The 22,187-nt window shown below is 53.2% G+C and overlaps 3 protein-coding genes across 12 annotated transcripts in view; 1 reads left to right on the top strand and 2 right to left on the bottom strand.

Moving 5' to 3' along the window:
* Nucleotides 1-538: 538 nt before the first annotated feature.
* GAL3ST4 (galactose-3-O-sulfotransferase 4) lies at nt 539-12,305 on the bottom strand. 5 transcript variants are annotated; one of them, XM_031665557.1, is made up of 4 exons: nt 12,191-12,305; nt 7,942-8,254; nt 7,473-7,776; nt 539-1,876 (listed from the first exon to the last, which is right to left on the bottom strand). In XM_031665557.1, exons 2-4 carry the CDS (start codon nt 8,064-8,066, stop codon nt 845-847), a joined length of 1,461 nt encoding a protein of 486 aa, XP_031521417.1. In that variant the 5' UTR covers nt 8,067-8,254; nt 12,191-12,305; the 3' UTR covers nt 539-844. The 5 variants fall into 5 exon arrangements, with proteins under 5 accessions (XP_031521417.1, XP_021791377.1, XP_003895837.1 ...); XM_021935685.2 differs by lacking the exon at nt 12,191-12,305 and adding an exon at nt 11,025-11,138 and having other exon boundaries at nt 7,473-7,802; XM_003895788.5 differs by lacking the exon at nt 12,191-12,305 and adding an exon at nt 9,490-10,049.
* GPC2 (glypican 2) lies at nt 10,546-17,872 on the bottom strand. The gene is made up of 10 exons (XM_031665556.1): nt 17,252-17,872; nt 16,428-16,586; nt 15,783-16,105; nt 14,896-14,976; nt 14,047-14,209; nt 13,012-13,142; nt 12,709-12,852; nt 12,469-12,608; nt 12,191-12,366; nt 10,546-11,439 (listed from the first exon to the last, which is right to left on the bottom strand). Exons 1-10 carry the CDS (start codon nt 17,415-17,417, stop codon nt 11,186-11,188), a joined length of 1,737 nt encoding a protein of 578 aa, XP_031521416.1. The 5' UTR covers nt 17,418-17,872; the 3' UTR covers nt 10,546-11,185.
* A 93-nt stretch (nt 17,873-17,965) lies between these two features.
* Nucleotides 17,966-22,187, top strand: part of STAG3 (stromal antigen 3) — a 39,079-nt gene continuing 34,857 nt past the window's right edge. For 2 of the 6 annotated variants that reach the window (XM_031665555.1, XM_031665554.1), the window contains exons 1-2: nt 18,096-18,222; nt 20,599-20,775. In XM_031665555.1, the coding sequence (XP_031521415.1) occupies nt 20,660-20,775 (116 nt within the window). In that variant the 5' untranslated portion in view covers nt 18,096-18,222; nt 20,599-20,659. Of the gene's footprint in view, nt 18,280-19,712; nt 19,832-19,940; nt 19,987-20,598; nt 20,776-22,187 lie in introns of those variants that run through there. The other 4 variants (XM_009202693.3, XM_009202690.4, XM_009202692.4 and 1 more) reach the window with 4 other exon arrangements.

Genomic DNA, 22,187 nt, shown 5'->3' with positions numbered 1-22,187 from the left:
ATCTGCCTTGGGGCAAGAAAGGGGAAGGGGAAGCCAGGCGTAGTGGCTCACGCCTATAATGGCAGAACTTTGGGAGGCAGAGGCGTGTGGATCATCTGAGGTGAGGAGTTCAAGACCAGCCTGACCAACATGTTGAAACCCTGTCTCTACTAAAAATATAAAAATTAGGCCGGGTGCAGTGGCTCACGCCTGTAATCCCAGCACTTTGGGAGGCTGAGGCGGACAGATCACAAGGTCAGGAGTTCGAGACCGGCCTGGCCAGCATGGTGAAACCCCATCTCTACTAAAAATTAAAAAATTAGCCGGGCATGGTGGTGCACACCTGTAGTCCCAGCTACTTAGGAGGCTGAGGCAGGAGAATCACTTGAACCCGGGAGGCGGAGGTTGCAGTAAGTCAAGATGGCGCCATTGCACTCCAGCCAGGCAACAGAGCAAGACTCTGTCTCAAAAAAACAAAACAAAACAAAAAAAACATTAGCCGGGTATGGTGGCACACGTCTGTAATCCTAGCTACTCTGGATGCTGAGGCAGGAGAATCACTTGAACCCGTAAGGCAGAGGTTTCGGTGAGCCGAGATCATGCCACTGCACTCCAGCCTGGGGGACAGAGCGAGACTCTATCTCAAAAAAAAATTAAAAAAAAAAGAAAAATCGGGGAGAAAGAACAAAATGAGTAGAGGGTGAAGGAGGAAAGCACTGTTGGGAGCCCAGCAAAGAGGACGCTTGCATCAGGACAAAGACTCATCCCTTCTGGGAGATGCAGAAGTGGCATCTTGCTGCCCCCCACTCATCACATGTGCCCTTCAAACATGGCTGCTCTTCCACCTAAATCTGTAGTCTGATGTCTATGGGGAGAGTGGCCTTGAAGTCTTGAGAGGCAGTGAGACGGTAGGGGGGAACTGCTTGGCATCCAGCTTGTCCTTATACTGGAGCTCAGGGGTAGCCAAGCGCTCACACTCCTCTTGGTCCTGAGGGCTCAATCCACTCCGAAGTATATAGCCCAAAACCTTAGCTGACCCAAACTGGAAGGGGCGGAACCGGCGATCAGTGATGTATTTGGGGTCAGAAGCCTCACCCCCTGCCAGACAATGTTTGGCTAGGGCCTCTCGGCGAGCCCGGAGCTCGGCTACAGCTGTCTGCAGCCGGCGCTGGCCGTATTTCTCTATCCGTGCCCAGAGACTGCGGTTGAAGTGGACGTAGAGAGCCCAGTCCAGGTTGTTCCAGGCTCGGGCCCGTGCAGTTAGCTGTTGGTCCTCTGCAGTCAGTCCAGTGTTGCTGAAAGTGCTGAGGTCCTGCTTACGTCCAGCCTGGGCATTGTGCATGAAGCCCACCACGTCATCTAGACCCCAGCACAGGGCATCTGCCAGCAGAACCAATGACTCATCGAAGTACTCAGCCACCATGACCAGGTCAAAGACAGAGTCCAGCCAGGCCAGACCCCACTGGATGAAGGATGAAGACCCCAAATCGAAAGAGGCAGGGCTTGATATCTGGCTGCGATGATCAGCAACAGTGGAAACAGGATGGATGAGGGCATTGGGATTGAGGGTTTGGGCTCGAGGGCCAGCACCAGAAGGCAAGACCTGAAGCTGTCGGGGGTCGGGGTCTCTAGGGGGATGAAGATTCCCTCTCTTGGCCCTCTTCTCTGGGGGAAAGGGCAGGCCAAAGTCAAACCATAGTAAGTTGCGAGCGTAGTGGTCCCCACGGGCCCCAGGCCTGTAGAAGGCTCGAGGATTGGCCAGGAAGGCAGCCAAGGATGGTGACTTGCGGAAGGCTGATGAGGTGGATTTATAATAGGAGAAGGCAGAGCGAGCCAGAGCCGCTGGGTCTCGGACAATGGAAAAAAAGAAGCTGTCAGAAGGCATGACCTGAAGTACCTGCAGAGGAGGGAAGACAGAAGAGAGAGAATTGGGCTGGGGAGAAGGTATGCATAAGTATGCACAAGCCATGTGTCCACTGACCCGGCCTTCTCAAACTTCCTTCTCCCAGCTCTGCTAGGAATCCCCAGCTTCCATCACTTGTTGCGTGGCAAGTTACTTAACATCCTTGAGACTCAATTTGCTTATCTGCAAAATGAGGATAATCATACTTTCCCAAGTGATTATGAAAGATACATGAGATAAAACATACGAAGAAACCTGGAGGATGGAGCCAGGCATGTTTTGTGTGCCTGTCGACGCAGCTACTCGGGAGGCTGAGGCAGGAGTATGGCTTGAGCATTGCTATGTTGCCGAGGCCAGCCTGGACAACATAGCAAGACCCTGCCTCTACAAAAATAAAACTAAAAAAATTAGCAGGGCAATCAATGATAGACTGGATAAAGAAAATGTGGCACATATACACCATGGAATACTATCCAGACATAAAAAAGAATGAGATAATGTCATTTGCAGGTGCATGGATGAAGCTGGAAGCCATCATCGTGCTCAGCAAACTAACCTACTCCAGCAAACTAACACAGGAACAGAAAACCAAACACCACGTGTTCTCACTCGTAAGTAAGTGGGAGTTGAACAGTGAGAACACATGGACACAGGGAGGGGAACAACACAAACTGGGGCCTGTCGGGGTGGGGAGCAAGGGGAAGGAGAGCATTCAGACGAATACCTAATGCATGCAGGGCTTAAAACCTAGACGACAGGTTGATCAGTGCAGCAAACCACCTTGGCACATGTGTACCTATGTAACAAACTTATATGCTCTGCACATGTATCCCAGAACTTAAAAATTAGCCAGGCACTAATTTTTAAGGGGAGGGGAGGGGAGGGAAAGGAAGGGAAAAAAAGAAAAAGAAAAAAGAGAAAGAAGGGAGGGAAGGAAACCTGGAGGATAGGAAACTCCTGGAGAACATTAATTTCCTCGGGCATTTCTGTCTGCCTTAGTCAGTAAAACCTCTAGAAACCAACCTTTGTACTCATTTCTCCAGCAAAAACCTGTTGAGTGCCTGGGAGAGGCATCACTGGCAGCAAAGGGGCAACTATAATGCCATCTCAGGCATAGGCAGCAGGTGGGCAGGCCAGGCCCAGAATCACTGAGGGGTAAAGCACTTCAGGGACTCCTGGGCATCCCAGAGGGCAAAAGACACCCTGGGCCGGGGCACTGGGAAGCCACCGCTGCCTGGTAGGATGCTGCCCTGAGGGCTGGGACATGTGATTCCACCATTCTGCAAGAAGGAAGGTGGAAATCAGGCTGCACCACACCCTAACATGGCCCTGCAGGCTGATGCAGGTCAGAACCTAGCTCCTGATCTCCTTAAAGGGTTTCTGCCTCCAAAAATGACTTCCATCATTGAATCTGACTTCTGTCATGGTGTTCCTCAATCGGCTCTGCAAATATGGCACACCTGAATAGCAGCCTGTAAACGCTCTTTTTTTTGGGGGAGGGGGTGACAGGAAATTAGTATTTTTCAAATAAAACTTTTCAGTGTTTATTTTCTTCTTATTCTTATTCTTCTTACTTTTTTGAGACGGCGTCTCACTCTGTCGCCCAAGGTGGAGTGCAGTGGAGCGATCTCGGCTCACTGCAAGCTCCGCCTCCAGGGTTCACGCCATTCTCCTGCCTCAGCCTCCTGAGTAGCTGGGACTACAGGCACCTGTCACCATGCCCGGCTAATATTTTGTATTTTGTTTAGTAGAGACGGGGTTTCACTGTGTTGACCAGGATGGTCTCGATCTCCTGTCGTCGTGAACCGCCCTCCTCGGCCTCCCAAAGTTCTGGGATTACAGGCGTGAGCCACCACGCCCGGCCTCTTATTATTTTTTAAGAGACAGTGTTTTCTTGCTCTGTCACCTAGGCGGCATATCATAGCTCACTGCAGCCTTGAAAACTCCTGGGCTCAAGGGATTCCCCAGACTCAGCCTCTGAGTAGCTGGGACTACAGGCACACACCAACATACCCTGTTAATTCTTAATTTTTTTTGTAGGGATGGGGTCTTGCTATGTTGCCCAGATTGGCCTCGAACTCCTGGGCTGAAGTAATCCTCCCACCTTAGCATGCAAAAGCACTCGGATCACAGGCATGCGCCACCATGCCAGGCCCTGCAGGTCTCTTTGAAGGCAGAGGGGAAAGTGAAGAAAACAGTCTTTGGCATCTGGACCTGGAATAAAATCCCACTCTGCCATTTACTAATTCTGTGACTTTGGGAGGGTTATCGAAGGTTTCAGAGCCATCATTCCTCCATCTAGAAATCGGAGTAACTGGGTAACACTTACCTGGAAGAATGTGCAAGTGTCTGGAACATGGTAGATATTCAGTGAATGGTGGTGTCAATGAAGGCCATCATCCTAGCCTCTGGAGAAACCTACCTCAAAGGTCACTGTCATTGCCTAACTCCTGCCAGTGGCCTTTCGCTGCCCATTAGAGCATGCCCCTGTCCTCAGCTGGTGTCTTCAGCTCCAGCTTCAACAAGGGTGACTTTGCAGACCCCGCAGAACTTCCACCCCAGTACAGACATTCTCCCTTTTATATGCACATACACACATGCACCCCACCACATCCTTGCTGGTGTTTTGCTCCCTCTAAGAATGCCTCATGCTGTCCTTACCACAAGCCACATCCACCTTTTCCTTTAAAACCCCCTACTCTCGGCTGGGCACAGTGGCTCACACCTGGAATCCTAGCACTTTGGGAGGCCGAGGCGGGCGGATCATTTGAGGTCAGGAGTTTGAGACCAGCCTGGTCAACATGGTGAAACTCCATCCCTACTAAAAGTACAAAAATTAGCCAGGCATGGTGGCAGGTGCCTGTAGTCCCAGCTACTTGGGAGGCACGAGAATTGCTTGAACCCGGGAGGCACAGGTTGCAGTGAGCTGAGGTGGCACCGCTGCACTCCAGCCTGGGGAAAAGAGCAAGACTCTGTCTCAAAATAAATAAATAAATAACATCAAAATTAAATAATAAAGTAAAATAAACCCCCCTCTCCAGAAAGCCTCACCTCTTTGGTGAATACTCTTCTCACCATTCCAGATACAAACGCACGCACAAGCCTCGGAAGGAGCCTTGACTTTGGAGTGCGTGGACCTGGGCTCAACTTCCAGCTGGAGCCTTGACTTTGGAGTGCATGGACCTGGGCTCAACTTCCAGCTCTGCCACTTTCATTTTCAATTTTATTTATTTATTTATCTTTCTTTCCTTTTTTTTTTTTTTTTCTTTTGTGAAACGGAGTCCCACTCTATTGCCCAGGCTGGAGCACAGTGGCACGATCTCAGCTCACTGAAACCTCTACCTCCCAGGTTCAAGCAATTCTCCTGCTTCAGCCTCCCGAGTAGCTTGGATTACAGGCATGCACCACTACACCTGGCAAATTTTTGCATTTTTAATAGAGACAGGGTTCACCATGTTGGCCAGGCTGGTCTCGAACTTCTGACCTCAGGTGATCTGCCCACTTTGGTCTACCAAAGTGCTGGGATTACGGGTGTGAGCCACCGTGCCCAGCCTATTTATTTATTCATCTTTCAAGACAGGGTCTTATTCTGCCACCAGGTTGGTGTACAGTGGCATGATCTTGGCTCACTGCAGCCTCGACTCCCTTGGCTCAAGTGGTCCTCCCATTTCAGCCTCCTGAGTAGCTGGGACTTCAGGCATGCACCACTGCCCTTAGCTATTTTTATTTAAGTTTATCTTTTTGTAGAGACGGAGTCTGCTATGTTGCCCAGGCTACTTTTGAACTCCTGGGCTCAAGTGATTCTCCTGCCTCAGTCTCCCAAAGTGTGAAGATCACAGACGTGAGCCACCATGCCTGGCCTTAATCTTTATGTTTTTAGCAATAGGATCTTGCTTTGTCACCCAGGTTGGTGTGCAGTTGCACAATCATAGCTCACTGCAGCCTCCAACTCCTGGGCTCAAGCAGTCCTCCTGCTTCAGCCTCCTGAGTAGCTGAGACTACAGGCATGCATTACCACACCTGCCTGATGTTTTAAATTTTTTGTACAGGTGGGGTCTCGCTATATTGGGCAGGCTGGTCTCAAACTGCTGGGTTCAAGTGATTCTCCGCCTCAGCCTCCTAAAGTGCTGGGATTATAAGCGTGAGCCACTGTGGCTACTGGGTGCCATTTTCTAACTGTGAAAGTCTCTTCACCTCCCTGAGACTCGAACTCCACATATGTGTAATGGAGACACTTAAAATGCCTTCTTGGCAAGGTGATGGGAAGATTAGTACTCAGCATTGGTAAATATTCAGTTTAGTTTCTTCCCCGTATGTTTCAATTACACATTGATTTTCTTCCTATAGGAGCCCTCAGCTTCCTGTGTGTGTCTGAGTATGTGAATGTGTATGTTCTTCTCTCCCCCATTAGAATAGAAGTTCCTGGAGGTCAGGACTGGGCTTCCACCCCGCTATTCTCAGCTGACCTCACGTGATCTGCCCATGTTGGTTTCCCAAAGTGCTGGGCTTAGCCCCGGGCTAAACATACAGCTGATCCTCAAAATGTGGCAGACATGGTGAGGAGGTTGAAGAAGACAAGTCAGAAGGCAGTGGGGGAGCTGGGGCCCTGGTGTGACAGTGGAAGGGAGGCTAAGAAAGGGAAGGGGCGTGTTGTCCTAGGTACTTGCGAGGCTGAGGTGGGAGGATTGTTTGAGGCCAGCCTGGGCAACATAGTGAGACCCCATCTCTACAAAAAATAAAAAAAAATTAGCCAGGTGTGGTGGCGTGCACCTGTAGTCGCAGCTAGTTGGGAGGCTGAGGTAAAAGGATCGCTTGAGCCCAGGAGTTTGAAGTTGCGGTGAGCTACAATTGCACCACTGCATTCTAGCCTGGATGACAGAGTGAGACCCTGTCTCTCTCTCTCTCTCTCTCTCTCTCACACACACACACACACACACACATATACACACAGAGGCTGGGCAAGCTCACTTCTGTAATCCCAACCCTTTGGGAGGCCAAGGTGAGCAGATGGCTTGAGCCCAGGAGTATTTATTTATTTATTTAAGCCCAGGAGTTTGAGATCAGTCTGGGCAACATAGCAAGACCCCATCTCTACAAAAAAATTAGAAAGTAGCCATGTGTAGTGGCACATGCCTTAGCCCTAGCTACTCAGGAGGCTGAGGTGGGAGGATCCCTTGAGCCTGGGAAGTCAAGAGCTATGATTGTGCCCCTGTACTCCAGCCTGGGCGACAGAGCAAGACCCTGTCTTCCAAGAAATAAAAAAAAAAAGAAGGGTAAGGGGCACCTGGAGGGAGAGTTGGAGGCTCAGAATTGGCAGGGCACTGATGCCAGGGAAATACATTGGTGAAAGACAGAGACTGTAGTAAGCGCCAGAGAGAGAAGGGAGAGAGGAGGACTTGGGCTCCCAGAAACTTCGGGGGAAGGGACACCTGTAGAGAGGATGGCAGGGAGCCCCACCTTTATGGCCCCCGTGTCCAACTTTAGGGTGAGATGATGCCTGGGGAGCCCTCAAGTCTGGGCCCCCTCCCTTGGTGGTGTCAGCCTGAGCCCATCTCTTGCTGGTCCCTCCCACCCCTGCGACACTCCTTACCTCTTTCAGGTTGAACCTCATGTGGTGACAGAGGATGTGGAAGGGGAGCTGGGTGCCTCCAGTCTGGGGGCGGTAGCCTTTTACCCTTGAGGCCTGGAAGAGCCTTGGGTAGCCAAACTGGTAGCGGGCAGGGAGGGCGAAGCGCAGCCCGTGCCGGTCCCCGTAGCGGTGAAGCAGGCTCAGCACAGAGCTGCTCCCAGATTTATGCGTCTTCAGGAACACCAGTCGCTGCCGGGGTGGGCAGGACGGAAGGGCTGGTTGTAGAGATGGGGCCAAGGGCTGTCGGAGCTGTGGCCCTGGTAGCCTGGGAAGAGATGCAGGGGGAGTGTCCTGTCCCTCAGCAGCAAATGGGTGGAAGGGACAGAGGGCATGGAGGCTTCTGAGTCCCTAAGAGTCACCAGCCCCAGGCGGGATGGGGAAGAGCAAGTGTGGGGCATCTAGAAGGAGCTGGGGCAAAGTGGGAACTTACCTCCTCTGGAAGGGCCCTCCCAAGAGCTGGAGTGCAAAGCCAATGGTCATGAAGACTCCCAGAGCCACCCCCAGGCTCCGAGGTCCCCAGAGCCGCAGCGTCCTGGCAGGAGACAGAGGGCCCATGTGGCACAGGGAAGGGTGAGATGAGAGAGGGATGGAGCCAGGGCCAGGAACAGGGGCAGAGACAGCTGGAGAAAGCCGTGCAGCCGCGGAAGGCGCCGGTTGCAGATCGGGGGGTCATTCCCCAGGCCTGTTTGCAGTCTTGGTTGAGTCTGCCCCCTGAGTTAGCAGATTTTTGCCTCTGTCAGCGTCTAGGAGGGAAATGAGGGGGAAGAAGGGAAGTCTAAGGAGAGAGGCAGAGTGAACCTTCTCTCCTGCTGCAGCTGAGACCTGATTCAGGGAAGGGGAGTGGCTGGGAATGCAGTCTACACCCAGACTGTCCTAGGTGGCCCCAGAACTACTCCCTCCGCTCTATCACTGTCTTATCTCCAATTCCCCCAGCTCCCCACCTACAGTTGTCCCTGAGCCTCGGGGACTTAGAAGGGAAGGAGAGAAAAAGCCCCAGCTCATGAATGAAACAGCCAGCAAGAGAGCGATCAGACCAATCAGCTCATTAAGACAGTCAGGTCAGACTATGGTCGGGACCCTGGCTTCCTCCTGAGCCCCTCTGGGTGTCACAGATGGGGATGAAGAGCCCTATCCCAGAGCCAGGAAGGGAAGCCATACAGTGGGAATGAGGATCAGACAGGACACAGGTAGATGAACCCAGGCAGGAGGAAGGGAGGTTGGACTTCCAGGAGTGGCATTGCAATGGGCAAGAGCCACTGTGTTCTAAATTCCCGCACCTCTTTTTCCTCTGTCTCAGCACGGGGCAGACCCCCATGTGCGACAGGGGCTGGGGGAGACGTGTGGCTACTTGTGAAGCCCAGATTCCCGGACTTAACCCTCCATGCCACTTTCCAACCTTATCAGTGCACCCGGAGGAGACTGAAAGGGTGGGGCTGGAGAGGGAGACAGAGATAGAGAGAGAGAGAGAGACAGACAGACACAGAGAGACAGAGAGACTATGACACAAAGATATGGAGAAAGGCACAAATACTAACTGTAGAGTTCCTTCTCAAGCCCGAGCTTCCTAATCAACCAGGAGTCCAGCCCTGCCCCTTCAGATTACAACTCACGATCAAGGACCACAGCCCCCTCCAACAAGCCCCGACAGCTCCCTGCTCCGATGAGCCAGGGGTAACCCCAGGCAGACAGAAGCCACACTTTTACTCCCGGAGACCCACCCCCTCTGGCATCACTCCCCAATTTCCTCCCCGATCACAGCCTCTGGGGTCCAGCTGCGTCTCCCCTACCCAGAGCCCTTCATTTCCTTCCATTCATCTCTCCCTTCCCATGATTGGAGATCCCAGCCCTCTGTCCCCTCCAGCTTTGGTGACTGCCCAGTCAGTTGCCCCTGCCGGGGTCCCATGAACTCCTCACGTCTCCTCCCATAAATTAGAAGGTCCCTCCACTGGTCCTATCCTTGGTTTCACTTCCCACTCACCAGGCCACAAGGGGAGCAGCAAGGGAAATCAGGCCGGGCCCTCCCGCCCTCCCCAGCCACCGCCCGACTCTTGGCTCAGCTCAACTTTCCCCAAGAACTTTCTCAGCGCCCAGGCTCCTCCCTCCTCCCTTTGTCCCGCCAGCCCCAGCAGCTGCTGTAGCTTTGATCGCAGTTCTAGGTCTCTCCCCCGCTGCATCTTCCCTTCTCCGGCAGGGCACCCAGACTCCCCTTGGAAGACACCACTTCCACCCCCCTTTCACACTTGGGAATCAATCCTACCATTTTCTCTTGGCTTGCCGCAGAACAAAAGATTCATTCAGGCGGCAGAAAGAAAGAAGGAAGGAAGGAGAAAGTGATATTTGAAAGCAGACATTGTCAAAGATGTGGCAAGGTAGCCAGAGACTGATGCTCAGAGAACAAGGCCTCCCATCCTGAAGGCAGGGGACAGTGGTGTGTGGTCACCTTAATAATGCCTCGTGGCCGGGCGTGGTGGCTCACACCTGTAATCCCAGCACTTTGGGAGGCCGAGGCTGGCGGATTGCTTGAGGTCAGGAGTTCGAGATCAGCCTGGCCAACATGGTGAAACCCCGTCTCCACTAAAAATACAAAAACTAGCTGGGTGTGGTGGCAGGCGCCTGTAATCCCAGCTACTCAGGAGGCTGAGGCAGGAGAATCATTTGAACTGGGGAGGAGGAGGGAGGTTGCAGTGAACCGAGATTGCACCATTGCACTCCACCCTCACGACAACAGTGAGACTCCATCTCAAAAAAAAAAAAAAAAAAAAAAGCCTCAAGTTCAAAGAGCATTTTGCAGGTGACAAGGTGCTTTTTCACACAGATTCTATTTGGTCCCCACAATTCTCCCTGTTGTACAAACAAAGATACTCAGAGGCCCAGAGGGTGGGAGATCAGGGGTTATTCCCTAGACCCGCCTCCTGGGGGACAGGTGCCAAGGGAGGTGAAAAGCTGGCAGAAAATGAGCCAGTCAGAGAGGCTCTGAGACCTCTGCTGGGAGCCAGGGCTCAGGCACTGACGGTGACAGCACAGAAGCCACACATGGGGTCCAATACATTACCATTTATTTACAGAATAAACACAGACTTGAACACTGAAACATGGAATTTGTGAAGGATGTGGGTGGCAGAGGTCACGAGATGAGCACCCCCCCACGTTGTCTTTTTTAAATTTTGGTTTAAGAAATTGATACTGAAAAACCTCAACAGAACCCAGGCCCATGAAGCCTCACATCCTACTCAAGCACCCCTAGTCCCCTGCCCCACACCCTGTCAGCATCCAGCTTTGTCCATTTCTGAGACCAGATGCCCCCACCCCTCCCGACTTCCAACTTCCTTCAAACCCCTTCCCCAGCTGCAACTCTAAACTCCTCACTTTCTCTGTTGGGGCTGATCACCAGCCCCAGCCTTAGAGGGCTGGAGATTATACCCTCTAAGGAAACCACACAGCCTCCTAAATAAATACCCCAGGCCCCCCTCCCATTACCAAATGAAAAAATAAATATTGTGAACACCCACCCACCTCTGATGAAAATCTCCTGGATTTGGGGCCCCAGCCATTCACCTGCAAAGTCCCTTCTCTACCTTCTCTGCAGCCCCCTTCGACTCCTCCCCAGGCCCAGCTGAGGGGGGAGGAGGGGAAAGGGCCATGAACCCTTCTGATGCTAGGGCACCCCTCCCCTGTTATCGAGGTCCAAGCAGGGCCAGGGCTGAGACGGAGAGAATGAGGATGGTTTGGGTGTGAAAACCAATAGATGCCCCCCCACTCCTGCTCCGGCCCTGGTTGTAGCGGGCACTGCCACCTCCTCCTTTGCCCCCAGAACCATCCCTTCTAGGAGGGTATGGAGGCCGAGGAGGCCGGGCTGGGGGAGCCACAGCCCCAGCCATCCAGTCATCTGCATACTGCTGTCCCCCTCCAGAGCCGCTGGCATCCTCATCTGCAAGGAAGAAGAGGGACAGAGACAGGATGGGAGGGAGAGGCAGAGGGAGACAGAGGGAGAAAAAGAAATTGAGATAAAAACAGAAAGAGAGAGGCAGGGGAGGGAGACACAGGTGGATGCCGGGTTGGGTAAGGGAGAAAGACCATGAGTGACAGGAAGGCAGGGAGAGAGGGAAAGAGAGAGATCCGACAGCAGACATAGCGGGGAGAGATCATGATGGGAGACAATGAGACAGAGAGAAAAAAGACAGGCAGATGGGGAGATAGGATAACAGAAAAAAACAGAAAAATCAGAAGTACACAGAAGCAGAGAGCAGCCAGGAAGAGGGGTGGGGGAAGTGACAGAGACAGAGACAGAAGAGAAGAAAACAGTGAGTGTCTGTGCCTTGCCTCTCTGTCTGGCAAATTCCACTCTGGGGAGGCAACCCAATGTCACCCACCACCCTGGCTTCCCAGCCTCCCCCAAGTTGCCCCCTCCCCCATTTCCCACTGCCCTTTGCCCATTATAAGGGTCTTCCCACTGTTCTGTAAGAATGTTTTCGTGTCTCCCCTACTGGCCCGAAAGGATAGAGATCCCCTCATTGATCTGTTACCCCCAGTCTTTGCGGTCAACCCTCAATAAATGCTCGTTGAATGAATTAATGAATGAATGAATGCTAAGAGCAGAGGCACGGGCGGGAACTACCAGGAGAGGGGAGAGGCTTAAGGGCAGTGGGCGGGGCTCAGGTTCAGGAATGCCGGGGTCTCACCCGCGTCCTGCCCGTCCAGGTCGTGTCCCAGTGCGGCTGCCTTCATCCTGGCCGTGGCCGCCCGGAGCTGTAGCCGACGCCGCCGTGTCGGGACATCGGGGCCTGAGGTGTCCACCTTGAGCTCGGGGTTGTTGACCTGCTCGGCCAGGGAGGCCCCGACCACCGGCGGCAAGTACCTGCGAGCAGAGCAACCCCGAAGCTCTCGCTCGCGCGCGCGGCCCCGCCCCTCCCGGCCGCGGCCCCGCCCCCTGCTGCCCCACCATGCCCCCGAGGCTCACCTGCCCCGCCCGGCTCCGGTCCAGCAGGGCGCCGCCTCCAGCGAGGCGTCCACTGCCATGCGAGAGTCTCCGCACACCGTCAGGGACTGCCGGGCCCAGAAGCCCCGCATCCGGGCCAGACGCTCGCGGAGCTCCCACACCTGGGCAGGAGAGAAGGGGCGGGGCGAGCTGGAGCGCAACCCCCATCCCCATCCCCGACCCCGCCCCTCCCGCCCCCAACTCCTCGGTCACCCCACGCACCAGCCGGTGCAGGTTAGTGCCCGCGGCCGTCGTGGGCCGCTCCTCCTCGGTCACCATCGACCACAGCCGGCCCGCCTCTTGGGGCGGCGGGGCTCGACGGTTGCGGGCCGGCACCGGGTGGGGGGGGCCACACTCCTGAAACACCTGCGGCACGGGGAGGAGACCTCACAGTCACCCTTGGGGGAAACCACACTGCGTCCTCACTCTGACCCCAGAGTCTCTTCTCAGATCCCCTATACTGTCTCCCTGACACCCACACCGTCCCCGCCCCGGGTCTCACCTCCACCCTTCTCTCCCCCGTACCTGGGCGGACACCTTCGCACTGTTTTCCTGCAGGTACATCAAACCCTCTGAGATCTTCACCCCAATGGACTCAGCCGCCAGCTCAAAGGAAAAGGGGCCCTGGAGCTTATCAGCCAGGATCAGGAGACCATCTTAAGGGAGGCAGAGAAAGAGAAAGGATGGGATGAGTGGTGATACTGAACTAGGATGTTCCCGAAAATCCTCAATCGGGCCTTAGAGAAGCAGTAGAGTGTTTCGGGGAAACTCACATGAGCCTCCTCTCATGTTTTCTCCCAATTTGGCTTTAGAGCCCCTCTCCAGTTCACCCCTAGCCTTACTCAGGACCCTCCTCCATCCCAGACTTTTTTAAAATTTAAATTTAAATTTTAGGATTTTAGGATTTTTTTTTTTTTTTTTTTTTTTTTTTCTTCTGTTTCTCCCTGTTTTCCCCGCTCTCTTGAGTGTGCTGGCGTGATCTCGGGTCACTGCAACCTCCGCCTCCTGGGTTCAAGAAATTCTTCTGCATCAGCCTACAGGCGCCCACCACCATGTCTGGCTAATTTTTGTATTTTTTTTTTTTTTTTTCTTTTCAGTAGAGACAGGATTTTACCCTATTGGCCAGGCTGGTCTCGAACTCCTGACCTTGTCCTTGTGATCCGCCTGCCTCGGTCTCCCAAAGTGCTAGGATTATAGGTGTGAGCCACTGTGCCTGGCCAATTTAAGGATTTTTTTAAAAGACAGGGTCTTACTCTCTTGCCCAGGCTGGAGTATAGGGGCACCATCATAGCTTACTGCAGGCTCTAACTCCTGGGATCAAGGGAGCCTCCTGCCTCAGCCTCTGGAGTAACTGGGACAACAGGCATGTATGCCACCACGCGTAATAAGTTCTCTCTTTCTCTCTTTCTCTCTTTCTAGAGATGATGTCTAGCTATGTTGCCCCTGCTGGGTTCCAACTCCTGGCCTCAAGTGATCCTCCTGCCTTTCAGCCTCTCAAAGTGCTGTGATTACAGGTGTGAGCCACCATGCCTGGCTCCAGGCTTTCTTGAATCCCCTCACCCAAATAGTTGCCCCAGTCAGGCTCCAGTCCCCTGCTGCTGAGACATCCACGAACCACGTTGAGGCAGAAGCCCTGGCAGGGCATAAGTGAGGGGACTCCCCGGCAAAGGGGACAGCCGATGAGACGCATCAGAGCCTGGCTGCAGCCTTCAGACAGCGGCACCTGGGGGCAGAGAGTGGGGCTATGTCCTCCACAAACATTGTGGCTTCTCTCAGCCCGGCTTGGTGCCAGGCACAGACAGAAATCACATACCCCACCCCACGCCTAGGGCTGGTGACAACATGTGGCAGCAGGTGAGATTGTCACAGATCTGAGGAGGGAGGTTCCAGGTTGCTGACACTGATTCGTGGGAGGGGTGGAACTAAAGAGGCAGTTAGGGGTGGAGGGAAGATTCAAAGACAAGAGTGAGCCCATCACAGCTGGGGAGGGAGGAGGCGGTCAGGAGGCAGAAGGTGAGGCTGGGAGGTCAGGTAGAGGAGGGCAGTGAGAGAGGCCAAGCCAGGCATCTGGCCTTCAGCAGCAGGGAAGTGGAGTCGTTGAGGGCTCCTGGGGGGTTGGGCAGCGGCAGTATCCAATCTCTGACTGCTATGGAGATGAGCAGGCCCTTGGGGACTGATGGGGGTAAGGGTCCACAGAGGGTAGGAGGGGGTCAGAGATCATGGATCGTGGACCAGTGGAGGTTTCACTCCAGCTCCCTCCTTCCTAATTCATCCTGGGACACCAGGGCCTAGAGGCAGACAGAGCCCCAGGCCTATCGTGCTGGCTGGTGGCTAATTCTTCCTCGTGGGGTCTCTCTCACTTCCGCCTCTCCCTCCCTAGCCCCTGCCCACACTCAGGCCCCCTCTAACCTTAAGCGCTTCGCTGACCACATTTCTTCCAGTCTCCAGGCCCTGCACAAAGGCTCGGGCAGCCACCAGGGTCCGGGTTATCTGGGAGAAGGCAAAGAAGATGAGAAAAACCACAAGGGTGTTATGGGTCAGTCAAGGCTGGAGCCAAGAGACTGCATCAAGAGCAGTGAGGGTTGGGTTTGTGGGGTTCTCTCAAAGTGGGTCGAGTGTTGAGTGGTACAGAGAGGCAGGTTCAAGAGCCCCACAGGAATTATAGTCTTAAAGAAAACCAAAGGAAGGCTTGGGAAAAGATGAAGGGATTATGTTGTACAGGGCTTAGAGATAGAGAAATTGTGTATCGGAACTAACACTGAACTTGAAGCCAGAAGACCTGGATGTGAGCCACGGTTCTGCCATTTACTGGCTGGAAAGCTTAACCTCTGGGAGCCTCAGTTTTCTCATCTGTAAAATAAGGGCATGACTCTCTACCTTGCAGGGTGATGATGACAACTAAATGTGATACTATAAAAGAAAATACCTTTTGCATATTGAATACATAATTCCTGTTTAGTTGAACCAGAGGAAGTCAAGGTGTTAGGATTAGGGAGGGGTTGGCACAAAGGTGGCTGGAGGTTAAGGGTAGGTGAGTGTTTGTGTGAAACTAGGGCACAGAATGGGAGGTGGCAGGGGTTGGGGCATCTGCTTCAAGAAGACCAAGGGGCACTGGGTTGGGCAGTGGTAAGTAAAGCTCAGGATAGGCATCACCAGGTCAGAAATGGCTTCAATGCAGGATGGGAGGATCACCAGGTCAGAGATGACTGGAACACACCAGTTTGGAGATGAGTGGTGCACAGTTCAGGGGTCACTAGGTCAGAAGTGGTTGAAGCTCAGGCCTCAGGATCCCTCACCTGCAGGCGGAGGCGGCGGGGTGAGTCCCCGAAGGGCTGCAGAGAGCCATCGGTAGATGAGGCCAAGCGTGAGAGGCAGAGCAGGTAGTCAGGGGGGAAGCTGTACTGTGGGTGCAGCAGCGGGAACACTCTCTCCAGGAGCTGTGCCCAGAAATCCGCCAGGGTGTCATCCAACCCCTCACCAGATTCCCCATAGAAGTCTCGCAGCCGAGAGAACAGGCCATTGAATATGAGAGCGTGCTGGGCATACAGGCGGCCGTAGGAGTGGGAGAAGAGCTGGGTCAGAGAATGCTGGGCTACTGAGAGCATCTCCAGAAAAAACTCTGCAGCAAATGCAGGGAACAGGTGGAAGGTGGGTGAGGCCAGAGAAGGGAAGAAAAGTGAACAGGCAGAGGCAGGAGGGGATGGGAGAGAAGAGAAAAGACAAGTGAATCAGAAACTGAGTAACTCTCAGAGATGGGGCAGACAGGGAAGGAGGGAGGGCAGGGCCCTGGAGATAGAGTCTGGGGGGTGGGTGGGCTAAACCAGGGCTGGGAGGGGATGGAGTCTTCACAGACGGAGTAAGGAGTGGGGACAGGAGGCTTGCTGGGGTCCTAAGCGCCGAGAAGAGCTATGAAGCTGAGTTTGGGGACCCCAGGTCCTCACCATCAAATTTTCTGTGCCTGGCAGCCAGTGTGTGAACCAGAAAGGAGCCGCTGTCCTCCACCAGGCTTCGGAAGGTGGCCTCAGTCTCCCTGATCAGCCTCTGTTCTGTCTCACTGGAACAGCAGGTGTACTCCTGGGGACAGACCCGGAGGTGCTCACCTGGACAGAGGAGATGTGAAGGAATGGTGGGAAGTGATATCCTAAAATTCCTTCCATTTTCCGCCTCTCTCTGGGGACGATGCCTTCTCTTCTACCTGCCTGGTCTCTTTTCTATTGTCTGCACCTTCTTCCCCACCTGACCCTATCCCCCACCTTATTGTCTCCTCACCCATCCCAAGTTCACTCCCATTAGCCACGGGATCATCTATTTAACAGCTGCCCTGAGGGCCAAGTCAGTGGTCAGTGTGTCCTCAGGTGACCCTCCCCAACGTCCACACCCCAGACCTCGAGGGACTTGGAGGACAGCTTCTAGGGGATGAAGAATGGGGCTTGGAAGGGTGGGGTTACTGGGTGAGCAATAAAGTATTCTCATAGAAGGGGCTAATAGAAACAGCGAGAACATGGCTGTGAAGAAAGAAACACATAGGGGGGTGTTAATTACGAGGAGGGGATTCCTGGGGTGGGGATGGAGTAAGAGCGCTATTCTGTGCATAGCAGGGTTATTGTGATCCCGGTAAGGAAGTTACAGGAGGAGAACAGACACTACTGTGGGATGAAAAGATTAGTATAACGGTCACTCTGAAAGGGAAGAGAGTTATTGTGAGATGAGGAGGCCCCGCCCCCGCCCCCACCCCCAATTCTCTAGTCTTCCTCTTTCTCCTCACCTGAGATCAGGGCGGGAGGGATTAGGTTTAAGCTATATCCCCGGGCCCCCAGCACCTGCCGGGTCTCTGCACAACTCCGGGTGACCTTTGCCTCGCTCCCGGGTCCGGGACCAGGACCGGGACACAGAGGCAGCAGCAGAAGCAGGAGAGGTCGCAGCGCGAACATAGCTGCAGCCACCCTGGGACGGCAAAGTGGGTCCTAAGGAGGAAAGAAGAGCCTCCCAAACTCGGGAATCCGGTACTCGGCCGTGGGACCGTTCAGCGGGCCAGAGAAAGAGCGCTACCCCCGAAAACTGAATAGCGAGCACGATAGCTGGACCAGGCGGCATCTGCCGAGACAATGGGAGCGGGGAGCCGGACAGGGGGCGGGGTCCGAGGCGGGGCCCCGCCAATAATGGCTCGGAGCCGGTTTCAGGGGCGGGGGCAAGGAAGAAATTAAGCCAATGTAGCGCAGAAGCTCGGTAGGGGGGCGGGACCCGGCCGGCACTGAGGAGGTTGGTAAAATAGGGGCGTGGTCTCCCTTGGGGGCGTGGCGATCCTGTTCAAAAGGAGGGGCCTGGGTGGAATCCAGCCTATGGCAATTGAGAAGCCAGATTAAAGGGGTTACTACGAGTCTGGTCCGAAACCCGTCCAATGGAGGGGGAGATTGAGGGTTGCGGGGGTGGGGCCTGGGTGGGGGCGGGGCTAAAGCGGGCCGCACGCGTGCCCAAGCCCACGTGACAGGGCAGCACGCCTGAGAGCTTGAGGCCACACGAGGCTGTGGAGCGGCGTAACTCAAACGTGGCGCGCACCAGCTCGCACACTCCCAAGCCTCGCGATAGCTACTGGCCCTGGGCGAGCCGTTGGGATTGCGCTTGCGCCCAGCGTGTTTCGTGCCTTCCCGCGCTTTTCTGAACTCTTTCGCCACCGGAAGGGCAGCGGCGGGCGCCTGTGCGGAAGGTGGGGTGGCGAGAGACACCGAAGGACCTGAGGTGGGGGTCCTTCCCTGAACCCTGCTTCGCCAGAAGTCACTCTTCCAGGCTCTGACAGTGAGGTTTCTCCTTCACACAAGAACACACCGTCTCGCGACCCTCCCGGCCCTGATACTAGGAGCCTTCCTGGGCTGTGCCCCCAATGGCCTCTGCCACAGAGCCCGAGAATCCCCTCCCCAGGCCTCCATAGACTGAGAGTCCACTCTCCTAAGCGCCTGGAAGGCTCCTCATCCCGAAGCCGGTTACCCCAGGGGCAGTCGTAGATATTTTTACCTTCTGGAAAAATAGAAAACGCGCGCCTGCCTTTACTCCTTTTGCTTTTCCAGTTCTATTCTCATGGCGCTTCCACCCCCAAATCCTTAAGAGCCTCCCGTTCCATTCCAGGTGGAATCAGGTGCTAGTCCTCTAGAAACGTAAGCCTGGGGTCTTTCGGTATTTTTTTTTCTTATTTCTTTATTGGTTTAATTTTATTTCATTTTTTAAAACCTGTAAGTTCCCTTGCAGCAGGCAGTTTATACTTCTGAAGCCTCCAGAGAGGGGTGTGTCTGAAGCTGCCTTTCTGTTTGCCTTGCTTGGCTTTTTATTTAATTTAATTTTTTTTTTTTTTTTTAGAGACAGGGCCTTGCTATGTGGCTCAGGCTAGTCTTCAACTCCTGGGCCCAAGCAATGCTCCCGCTTCGTCCTCCCAAAGTACTGGGATTATAGGCGGGAGCCACCGTGCACCACGCCTGGGCTTTTGGAGAGCAATTCCAAACTCTCTGCCGAGTTTCTGGGGTCTTGGTGTCTGTAATCCCTTGGTGCTTTAGGGCCACTCTTTGTCTTATTTATTTGTCATTACTATTTTTTGAGACAGAGTCTTGCTCTGTTGCCCAGGCTGGAGTGCATGGTGCAGTCATAGCTCACTGCAGCCTCGACCTCCTGGGCTCAGGTGATCATCCCGCCTCATTCTCCACAGTAGCTGGGACTACAGGTGCACCACCACGCCTGGCTAGTTGTTTTGTTTTGTTTTGTTTTGTTTCGTAGAGACAGGGTCTTGCTATGTTGCCCAGGCTGATTTCGAACTGTTGGGGTCAGGCAGTCCTCCTGCTTCAGCCGCTCAAAGTGCTAGGATTCCAGGTTTGAGCCACCGTGGGCGCCTTGCCTTTTTTTTTTGGATGCATCTCATGTTGCCAAGTCTGGTCTCAAACTGCTGGGCTCAAGCAGTCCTCCTGCCTCAGCCTCATGAGTAGCTGGGACCACAGGTGTGCGCCACCACACATAGCTAGTTTTTGCTTATTTTTTGTAGAGATGGGGTCTTGCTGTGTTGCCCAGGCTGGTCTTGAACTACTGGGCTCAAGCAGTCCTCCCACCTCAGCTGCCTAAAGTTCTGGGATTATAGGTATGATCTGCTGCACCCAGCGTGCTTTTTTTTTTTGCTTTTTTTTTTTTTTTTGAAGAAAAAACCCATGAGTTAAATTTACTTGCAACAGGCAGTTTGCACTTCCACAGCCTCTAGAGAGATGTGTCTGAAGCTGCCCTGGTGTGTGACTTCCTCAGCTGTTGGAGAGCAACTCCAAACCCACTGGCCAGTTTCTGGGGTGTTGTTGTCCTTAATCCCTTGATGCCTTAGGTCAGCTCTTTGTCTTATTTATTTATTTTGAGATGGAGTTTAGCTCTTGTTGCCCAGGCTAGAGTGCAATGGCACAGTCTCAGCTCACTGCAACTTCTGCCTTCTATGTTCAAGCGATTCTCCTGCCTCAGCCTCCCGAGTAGCTGGGATTACAGGTATATACCATCACACCTGGCTAATTTCGTATTTTTAGTAGAGACAGGGTTTCTCCATGTTGGTCAGGCTGGTCTCGAGCCCCCGACCTCAGGTGATCTGCCTGCCTCGGTCTCCCAAAGTGCTGGAGTTACAGGCATGAGTCACTGTGCCCAGCCATTTTTCTTATTTATTATTACTTTTTTTTTTCTTTTTTTTCTGGGACAGGGTCTTGCTCTGTCACCCAGGCTGGAGTACAGTGGTGCGATCATAGCTCACTGTAGCCTTGAACTCCTGGACTCAGGCAGTCCTCCCACCTCAGCCTCGTGAATAGCTGAATACAGGCATGCGCTACCACACCTGACTATTATTATTATTTTTTGTAGAAATGGGGTCTTGCTGTATTGCCCAGGCTGGTCTTGAACTCCTGGGCTCAAGCCATCCTCCTGCCTCGGCCTCCCAAAGTGCTGGGATTATAGGCATGAGCCATGGTGCCCAGCTTTTGTCTTAGTTTTTGGTCCCCCTCACCCAACCCCAGAGTTCTAGAACCATTCCCTTGGAAAGAAAGGGACTGGTCAGGGCTGGGGATGGAGAAGTGCTGTGATAGGAGCCCTTTCTTATATTTCTTTCTCCAGCTGGATCACCATACCTACCCTGCAGTCTTCATCGTCCTGGCCCCGTAGCTCCTCTCTAAGCATGTCCTCCCCACTGCAAAGAGCTGCAGGAGGTGCCAGGACGGCCTTGTCTGCGTCTTCTAGTTCCTCTGCCAGTCTACCCTTTGATGACAGGGACTCAAACCATACATCAGAGGGGTAAGTAGATGTTGCATTGTGCAGCCACTTCCTGTGTCTGTCGCAGCCTTCTCCCTCTCGTTTCCCCACATTGATGATAATATGCGTGGGACTGTGTGAAAACACCAGAAGTGCTATACTCGTTCAGCACAGTGACACCCTCCCTCCAGCTCTAGGTGTGTTTTTTTTTTTTTGGTGGTCCTAGGTGTTAGGTGTTGTAGACATCAAAATAGTAGTACATCCTGCTTTTTTTTTTTTGAGACGGAGTCTCGCTCTGTCGCCCAGGCTGGAGTGCAGTGGCCGGATCTCAGCTCACTGCAAGCTCCGCCTCCTGAGTTCACGCCATTCTCCCGCCTCAGCCTCCCGAGTAGCTGGGACCACAGGCGCCCGCCACCTCGCCTGGCTAATTTTTTGTATTTTTTAGTAGAGACGGGGTTTCACCGTATTAGCCAGCATGGTCTCGATCTCCTGACCTCGTGATCCGCCCATCTCGGCCTCCCAAAGTGCTGGGATTACAGGCTTGAGCCACCGCGCCCGGCCGCACATCCTATTTTTAATCCATTCCATCTTGTCTAAACCTCTCTTAAACACATTTCTGTGTTCAGCATGTACAACCCCTGGTGGGGGCTGAGAGGTGGCAGATGGGGGAGTAAAGAGTTCTTTATTTGTTGCCTGGCAAATTGTATATACTTTTTAGCCGGTGTCCCCTAGTTCTCCTACTTGAGGATTTTGTAAACAGGTCTGTGTATCTTTATTTATTACCATATGAGAGTTTATTCTGTGTAGGTTATAATGATATATCTTGGTTTTTCATGTTTTCAGAAGGAAAAAAGCTAATTTCATATAGATCTGCTTTATCCCCTGGCTGTTTTAATTGGCTTTCTCTGAGTCATTTCTGTTTCTGTCAGTGCTACTGTGGGGGACCAGGTTATATCAATGTTATAAACTTGAATTGATAAGACATGTGGTTTATGTTTCAAGGGGGTGAAATTTAGGTACATATTACTCTTCCATTTATGGTTGAGTGATAGATGACTTCCTGAGCCATGATTATTTTTCTCTACCTGCTAAGTGAGTATCATTTGATTCTCTTATTCGGAGAGAATACTAGGAAGAGTTGTCCTTCCCCTGTCTCATTTCCTCATTCTTCGTCTCCATTGCTTTCACATGAAAGTTTTCCTTTAGGACTTCGTCTCAGCCGGGTATAGTGGCTCAAGCTTGTAATCCCAACACTTTGGGAGGCTGAGGCGGGTGGATCACCTGAGGTCAGGAGTTTGATACCAGCCTGACCAACATGAAACACCTGTAATCCCAGCTACTCGGAGGCTGAGGTAGGAGAATCGCTTGAACCTGGGAGGTGGAGGTTGCAGTGAGCCGAGATCATGCCATTGCACTCTAGCCTGGGTGACAAGAGTGAAACTCCGTCTCAAAAA

This window comes from Papio anubis, chromosome 4, assembly GCF_008728515.1.
Source record: "Papio anubis isolate 15944 chromosome 4, Panubis1.0, whole genome shotgun sequence".
In the NCBI taxonomy this organism is placed as follows: Eukaryota; Metazoa; Chordata; class Mammalia; order Primates; family Cercopithecidae; genus Papio; species Papio anubis.
This window is presented reverse-complemented; position numbering and strand designations above follow the sequence as displayed.